This window comes from Arachis duranensis, chromosome 5 (assembly GCF_000817695.3).
Source record: "Arachis duranensis cultivar V14167 chromosome 5, aradu.V14167.gnm2.J7QH, whole genome shotgun sequence".
Classification (NCBI taxonomy): Eukaryota; Viridiplantae; Streptophyta; class Magnoliopsida; order Fabales; family Fabaceae; genus Arachis; species Arachis duranensis.
In genome coordinates this window covers 82,895,514-82,904,620 of record NC_029776.3, presented here as the reverse complement: position 1 = coordinate 82,904,620, position 9,107 = coordinate 82,895,514, and the positions used below count along the sequence as shown (strand labels likewise).

General features: G+C 33.4%; 1 protein-coding gene across 1 annotated transcript; it reads right to left on the bottom strand.

Moving 5' to 3' along the window:
- Positions 1-3,894: 3,894 nt before the first annotated feature.
- Positions 3,895-8,425, bottom strand: LOC107489838 (CDT1-like protein a, chloroplastic). Its single transcript, XM_016110603.3, has 8 exons — positions 8,247-8,425; positions 7,935-8,137; positions 7,699-7,818; positions 7,182-7,407; positions 5,952-6,674; positions 4,892-5,093; positions 4,717-4,807; positions 3,895-4,449 (listed from the first exon to the last, which is right to left on the bottom strand). The coding sequence occupies exons 2-8, from the start codon at positions 8,096-8,098 to the stop codon at positions 4,383-4,385; spliced, it is 1,593 nt and encodes a 530-aa protein (XP_015966089.1). The 5' UTR covers positions 8,099-8,137; positions 8,247-8,425; the 3' UTR covers positions 3,895-4,382.
- Between the last annotated feature and the right edge of the window lie 682 nt (positions 8,426-9,107).

Below are 9,107 nucleotides of genomic sequence, written 5' to 3'. Positions count from 1 at the left end.
GACCATGTTGTGAGTAGACTTTACATTTATAATTGGTTGGCTTTGCATCTATAATTATTTTATTTTGATATACATTGTTTTGAACTTATAATTACACTTACATATTATCAAAGGATTTAAAATTAGATTGAATAATTGATTTATTAGAACTAAATATTTATCTTTGTTAAGTACATTTTAATATGCACATGAGACTATATGTTTTTATGAGGCTATATGCATGTTTGATGAAACTTTATATTATTTTAAAATATTTGATTTTATTTGAATATGTATTTTTTTGAAGCATTGAAGTATTTGTTGTTAACTTGTTATTCACTTATTTTGAAATTGTGAAATATGTTTGAAATGCCTTAAGATTGAGAAAATATGATTGAAAATGATTTGGATAGAAAAGTATTATTTGATTTGATTTGATACATTATATGTTTGAAGACTGAAAAATTTGTTATATTTGAAATTATATGTTTTGAATTGGTTCGGGAGGCTCGTATTAAAAAACCGTAGTTAACTGCGGTTATGACGTTAACCTAGATGCATCTAGCTCAGACCTCAACTAGCAGGGGCGTTGCTAGCCTAACGTGTAGGCCACACGTTGGATCTGTTATTCCGTACGGATACACGAGAGGAAAGGGCTACCCTTAGAGGTGGAGCCGCCCAAGTGTGGACTATTTGATTTGATTTCTGTATGAGAATTCCCTTATTGATTCACTCATTCATATAAATTATTATTTTCTAAATAAAATCATTTTTATAATAATATTTATATGGTCTCATGTGAATTATAGATGTACTGTCTAATCACTGGGTTGCAAAACTCACTCCGTTTTTTTTTAATATTTTTCAGGAATAAATATTTGATTATGTGAGTATGTCTATTCAAGAGTAATGATCTGCAATGGGTATCTATTCCCTGTTGAGTTCTTAGGCGTCATCTGCTCCATATGTCACAGGCAGGATTCATTCATATTTATTTATTTTATTTTTGTTAAAAATATGTAATTATTTATCAAAAAAAATATGTGTAACCTTATTTATCTTATATTCGAATCAGTTAGGCTTGCTGGGAAACTATTTTCCTGAGCGCCAATCAAGGCTAATTTTGGGCTGTGACACTAAAACATACAAACAAGTAAATATAATACCAAACATATATATATTTATTTATTTTTTAATTATTATTGTGCGGATCTGCGGATGTAGAGCAGATATCCGCGATCCGATCCGCACGGTGCGTATCGGATCGGATCCAATCCGATCAATTTGCAGATCGGATCGTATCCGCAATTTTTAGATCGGATGCGGATATTTACCGCGAATCTGCGGATGATATTTACCACGAATATGCGGATACGATCCGATCCATGAACACCCTATTAAAATACAAGTAAAATACAGATTTTTTCTTAATTTTTAAATAAACAAAATAAATACATTTCTTATGGAAAGATGTATATTTGTGTAATTTATTACTTCTTTCCTTGGCATAAACAATGAGATTGAAGTGAGAAAAAGTTATATTTTTTATGGAAAGGATGTACCTACTTTTCTTTGACTGTGAGGTATAAATATTTAATATTGTTGTGCTTGTGCGTTATATTTTGTCCTTTAATATTTATTAAAAATAACAAAGTTATTGAAAATGTTAATTTGTATTAGGTTGGAGGGTCTAATCCAACTTGTTATTGATATTATCTGAATCCAAAATTTGAAAATGTTAATTAATTTCTGTATGTCTTTAGGAGTTTGCTATAAGAAATTGTACTTTTAAAATTAAAAAAAAAAAGGAAATTATGAAAGTTTCAGTAATAGGAAACATAGAAAGTTCAATAGCAGAAAATTCAGATAATGTGTCTGTTTCTCGTAAGAGAAAGAGTGAGATTTTTGAGGAAGAAAACAACACCTAAGCCCTCCTTTCGAGGCAAGCATAATTCTGTAGTGGCATTATACAAACATTCAATTAACAGTATATGAACTAAGGAAATATATGGATTTTCTTGTTTTAAGTAAAGATATAGTTATAACTTCAGTCATTATTTAATCATTTAATAGAAAGTTCTACAACATGATATAAGAGTCAAGATGAGGTGGGGGAATAGTGAAGAACAAGTTAAAACTTTGAAGGTTGTGCTTGATGTCTTAGGAATGAGAGATATTGCTTCAAGAGCAGTTACATATTTGATGGTTGTTGATTAGTTATATAATCTTCTCCACAACTAGTCACAAGGAATCATGCAGTGGATTGCAACAACAATCCTGCATTACAAATAATATAACCCTTGGGTGGAATCCCTCTAATTTCTTGTAGATTCTTGCATTCATTCAGATAAAGAATCTCCAAAAAGCGGAATTCGCCGATGCATTCCGGGAGAATTGTGAAATTACAATATGACAAGTTTAAAACTTGCACATTGGGAAACCGTGGAAGAAATATTTGAAGGAACTCATCAGCTATATTGCAAGTACTGAAATCAAGACTTGTTGCATTTGAAGACAGCACTAAGCTCACTTGCTCTATATCATCACCTTCATATGGTGTTAGCAAGCACTCACATTCCCACAAGTCCAAAGCATTAAGTTCTCTCAACATGAAAATGTTCTCTAAACTTTTTTTTTTTTAATTAGGTCTATATACTACTTTTAATTTTGTAATTAAATCATTTTCATGTAAAAAATATTAAAATTAACAGAATATTCTTTCTAAAAAATATGTGATCAAAGATCTAATTAAACTCTTAATTGTGAGTATCTTCAATTTGCGGATAAATATTTCGTTAACTCTAACATTTTTTATACTTGCAAGACCTAATTACAAAATTAAAATTAGTATAGAGACCCAATTAGAAGAAAAAAATATACAGACTTAATTATAAATTTAGTTAAACTATAAAGACCAATAGAATAATTAAACTTTGTTAAATTTAGAACAAACATGTATATTAAACAAGGTTCTGAAAATTGGACCGGTCATCAAACCGTTTTATTCACTGGTTCATTGGTCTAATCGGTCTAACTGTAATTCAACCGAAAAAAATATTTTAAAATAAAATAATAAATAAATTATAAAACAACTCTCATTAACACAATAATAAAACAATCAATAAATCATTAACACAATAAAAATTATAGAATGTGTATTGCTATAATATAAAATTAGAGAACATGTTGTCTACTGGTATAGTGGCATGTTACTTATTATTATGACAGCCTCTATCACCAATTCATTGTGCTGACGGTTTTCAATGCTGCAAGCTACTCCATTCCTAATTTTGAACTGCTCCCTAATAAAGTTTCAAATAGAAATTTCAAAACATTTTAATACTATGGCTCAAAACATATTAAAGATTGAGGTTTTTATAGAAAGCATTCCATCTGTTTTACAAGCTTCAAATATAAACAGCTCAAATGCTCATTAATAAAATATGAAAATTATGTAGATGTTTTTCCTCTCTAAAATGAATAGTCCAATTGTTAAGTTATTCCAGTTGTCAGCATCATTGTTAGAAGAAAATCTCAAAGCACCTATTATACATCAAACTCGAAAAGATTATCAAATTTAACCCAATTTTAACAAGATCAGCACAATGATTAACAACAACAAAAAAAAGCACTGAGTGAGATAATGAGCACAAAATTTAGTAAATTTACTAGTATTTTAAATTTAAATTTATAATATATAATATAATTAATTTAGTTTATCACACATCACGTGGGTCTTAATCTTAGTCTGAATGAACCACCCAATGAATTTCTCTTAATTCCCCAGCCTAATTCTCCCTCATGATAAATTCTTCTTCCCTCTCAGTTACATTACATCTCCACATAGTCATCACCATTCCAATTACATTCATTCCCTCATAATTTCATTCTAAGTACGGACTAGAGTAAAAAATATAATATTAAAATTTCTAGCAATGCTTATGATTTAGTTTATGTTAATAGTGCAAACCAAACAAACAAATTAAGACCAATTAGTTATAGCTCAAATGGCATAATTTCTCCATACTCATCTATGAAGTCACGGGTTCAAGTCACCCTATCTTTGGTTTTTTTAAAAAAAAAACTAACAAATTAAGGCTTGGCAGCAAAGGCTCCTTTCAATGTAGCCAGTCGTCTTCAAGTCTTGTCTTCGAATTCTGAGCCTCCCTATAAGCATGCTCAGAACTTCTCATCCTTTTCATAACCACTTTGTTCTCCCCAACGCCGCAACTAAAAAATAGAAAACTGAGATGGGACTTTGCCAGAAACCAACGACTTGGTACAAATCCAACCTCTAATTATCATATTAGGCAACGCAACTATCAAGAAACATTTACAAAACAACAAAGCAAGTTTTTCCAATCACTGCTTATCACCCGGGCCAATCCAACAATACCCTTTATTCAGCTCCGAGTCACGTTGGCAAGAAGCCTAGATCGAACTGAGTCCAAATCTGACACTTTCTTGATGCTGCAAATGTTCATTAAACCCAGGGGCTCAATATAAACTAAAATTATCAGAAACAAAATTAAGAAATAAGTGATTCTACTATATCTTAAAAACTCAACCATATTTGAGCCATTAAGTGAAAGGCTCAAGATTTGTTTTCAATCTCTAACTTAGTACCATTTATATTTTTCCTATGCAGCTCTTCATATTTTCATAGTTAACAAAAGAAAATGATACTGACTCTCTAATTATAGAGCTATAATCAACAGTAAACAGGAAGAGACTTACCTGTAGATATCATCTCCACTAGGAAGCAACTTCCTGCAGATCCAGTCTGGCACCAACTTTTCAAGAAAATTGATTTGTTCTTCAACTTCACCTGCACAGATGTCAGTGATCATTCCTTAGCAAGTAATCAACAAAGATTTTCTGGTACATGATAATAAATGGCACTGGAACATACTAATCTCAACAACATCCAAACTGTTCATAAGTATCTTTTGCAAAAACTCCTCTTTCGTGATTGAAGCTCCTCTGACAGAATGAAATATAGAGTGAATCACATTGACCAGATCAAGCAACGAAGATGATTTTTGATCCCTTGTATCTAAACCACCTTGAATTTGGTTGGTATCCTCACGAGAGTGACCAGACCTCTCTTCTACCTGAATCAAGAAATCAGGTTACAGAAAAGAAATCACACGCACAAGAGAAAAAATTATTTTTCAATGCAGATTCATATAAAATAAGTTAAAAGTTTATTCATGTCTTGTCAAAAGAAATCTTCAAGGAAGGAAGGCCACCTATCATGATCAAATCATAGCATAACATGCACATCAAGTGTGCCCCATAAAATTAATACCATGGATTCTCAAAGCTAACAGCATGCAGTCAATTAAAAGAAGGGATAATGTATATACAAAGGATATGGTAATTATCAACAAGCCTTAACACAAGTCAAAACTTCAAGATCTCTTGCAACACCTGTCAAAAAAAATGCACAGCACAACCATACCGCTTGTGAAGCATGAAAACATAGCAGATTTGACCACTAACCCTATATAAACTAAAAGAGTAAAGTATCGTTTTTGTACCCAACGTTTGGGGTAAATCCTATTTGTGTCCCTAACGTTTAAATCGTCCTATTTGTGTCCCTAACGTTTGTAAAAGTGATTCAATGTTATCCTGCCGTCAATTACACATCATGAACGCTTTAGTTTGAGTTTTAAAAATCTCTTCTTGAAGTTAGAATACAAATATTTGGGATAGAATCGATGATCTACTCCGAAAAATAGCTCATCAAAAGTTGAAACTAATTCCTACAACATTTACATAATTCACTTTTCTAGGGACATAATTGAATCTCAACACAAATAGTGGGTATAATATTAAAACCGAACACATCCAAGTAATACCTAATTGAGAATGAATACATCCAAGTGAGAATAAGAAAAATATAATCTGATTTGTTAATATAATTGATAGTAGGATAACATAGGACAGAGACGGTTGAGATGGCATACCTGCTGGGGCAGTACATTCCAATCCTCAGCACATGCAATACTAGATTCGAGGATGCTATCGTATTTGTGTGAACCTCCGGTAGGTTCTAAGTTGTCTACTTTGATGTCAAAACCATCATTTCCTTCCATGAGTGGAAAGTCAAGCACTCTTTTTGCTGGTTTGCGACATGATGCTGACTTTCGGGTATCCATGTTATGAAGCTTGGCATCAGAAATGGGAATCAATCTCCCAGGTGCTGATTGTGCAGGTGTCTCCGTCATCAAACTATTTGAGGAAGAGGAAATTTTGATATCAGGGCTCTCAAAACTACTATCACAAACATCATGTGGAGGACAGACAGTATGCACTGGTGTATTAGCAATATTAGGTTGAAAGTGAGAGAGAGATTCCTTCCCCTGTCCTCCAGTTTTCATATTAGTTGCACAATCAGATGGTGGTGCATATTTGCTTTCTTGGTTATCCTGGCAACCAGATGCACAGGATGACAAGGAAGCTTTAGTTGTTGAAAAACACTGGAGCTTTTCGGTTTGGCTAGCAACATTCTTTTGAGAAAAGTGTCGGCTAAAGGATGGACATAGATGGAACTTCCCAGGCAACAATTCAATTTGATTGGAAGTTGACGAAAAAGCTTTGGAAGAATTTACAGGCAAATCTACATCAATCACGCCACATGGTCTTTGGCCAAAGGGCTCTGGCAGAACAGCCTCTGGAATATCAGCAGCCTTATCCACAATAAAACAAAAAGAGAAACGGGGATAAATACCTCCATCACAATTTCAAAATTCTTGAGCGAAACATGCAAATAACTGAGCCTGGCCCAAGAATACACTAATGAAGAGGTAAGCTAAACAGAAAAAAAAACACAAGTGGATACTCTCATTATCATCAACCCAACTTTTAACATAAGAAAACATGTTATTATACAGTGTGTATACCTGCTTGATGAAATGACAATACACAGCACAGAATTCTTTGCAGGTAATCCAAACACCACAACACAATATATTACCGCTAATTGACTCTTGTGGATATAGTCAGACATAACACAATAGAAGAAGTACCCAGAAGACCCACTAGTAATTACCTTGTCATACTCTTGTAATAACGCAGTGCATTGAACAATTATCCTCGTGACAGCTAACGGTCTATAACAATTTCATATGATTGTATTGTGTAAACTACAAAGCAAAAACATAACTAACATGATAACTTAAAATTAAAAAAGTTACCTCGGGATGCATATTGGAGAAATTAATAAGCCTAGAACTAAAATATTGTCGAAGAGCCATATCAGCAGATTCATTAGATTCCTCTTCCAAAAAATCAAATACCAAGGTGATCTTCATGTCTGACTTCATACACAAGCTCTTCTTATCATGAACAAGGACCTTATCTATATGTATGCCCTCAGGAAGTATATACTTCATTTGTGCAAGATGGGCATATGAGAATTTCCTGGAAATAAAATACAGAACAGTAACTTCTTTTACTTAACCATAAAACCAAAGTTGTCAGAAGAGTAATCCCTGAAAAAAGATTGCACCCAATTGCCAAAGCATTAACATTAGTCTCACTACAAACTGAATAACTCCAGCAGAGTCCATAAAAATCAAAAGTACGACTGTAACAGTCATCCTAGTTGTCTACATAACGTGTTGGAAGCTACTTTATTCATGGACAACTTTGGGGATCTAATGTTATCACTAAACTAAATCAGGAAACATCTAAGAAAACAAAACAACACACCTCTGCGCCAGAATTTCAACTTGGGCACAAATATTTTGAAAAGTTGGAGACTTTTTACGCAGATGCAGCAATCTAAGTGAGCAGCTCATATGGCCAAACAAATCAGCTACGGCTCTGTATCTGAAACAAAAATTTAAAAGTAATATGAAATCACAATTTGATTAAAATTTGATGGAAATTGAAACTTTTGCCAAAACAATCTTTAAAAAGATAATATAATTATTTAGGGTGCACACTTTTCTGGGAGCTGAGTTTGTTGCTCTTTGGATTTGGAAGGTAAGGGTTCATTCGTCTTATTTGGTGTAGGGCATGCAATTGATTCATCGGATTCGTTGAGATTCTTCGCACACTTCAAGTCCGAAACGCTTCTCGCAGATTCCTCGCACGATTTTTGTTCCATTCTCCAACAACACTAAAGACGATGGTGCAGTAGGAAAAACTGCATGGCATGAAATAGAAGCGGGAAAAAAAAAGGAATCAACGCACAAATTCAGCTAAGCATTGTCGTGGCACTGGAACAAAACTGTGCTCTGTAAAAGAAATTTTACCTGAGCTGAGAGGGTAGCAGGATTCGATTTGGAGAGGGGAAAAAAACCCTAGCTGGGTTTCTGAGTTGACTCGGTAGCGAGTTGTGACTCGGAAAGGAGGGAAAATGTACGAACTTCAAAAATCGTGTAGTGGCTAGTGTGTGTTTTTCGCTTTCGTTGTGGATTGGTGCTTTCGTGAAAAGACGCGATTGCCCTCGTTTTGTTCAGCCTGTTGGCGCTTTTTTGCAGTTTTCCGTTTTGGGATTTGACCGTTGAGGGGCACTTGGAAGTTCAAACTTTTCTTCGTTTCAGCTCTTATGTTTTGGTCTTGAGGGTTTCAGCCTTTTATTTCAGGAACCAATAACATGGTTTTTTCCCGTATTATTGGGTCTTGAGCCCACTCTTGTAATAAAAAAAAATTAGTCTTCTTCGCTGATGCTAGGGCTGAAAGTGAGTCAAGCCAGCTCGACCTCGATTTGTTAATAGCTCGATAAGTCAAATTCGTGACCTGACTCAATTATATATATTATTTTAAAATATATAAGTTATAATTTATTGATATAGAATTATAGATTATATTCTTATTATTTAAGTCAGCTCATGAGCTCGAACAAGCTCGTAAACTTTATCCATGAGCCAAACTCAAATTTTTTAGTTGAATTTAAGTTTAGTCCAACTCAACTCACTTTCGACCTTAGTTAATATTTGATAGAGACCTAAAATTATTATTACTAAAATAAAGATATATACAGAGATGTAAATATTCATTTTAGGAAGGAGCCGTAGAGGTCGAAGGAATTGGTCATGGATGTTAAAAGAATTGGGTTTTTGAGAATAAAATTAGCAGGATAAAATAGGAAAAAAATTGACTTAGAGATGATT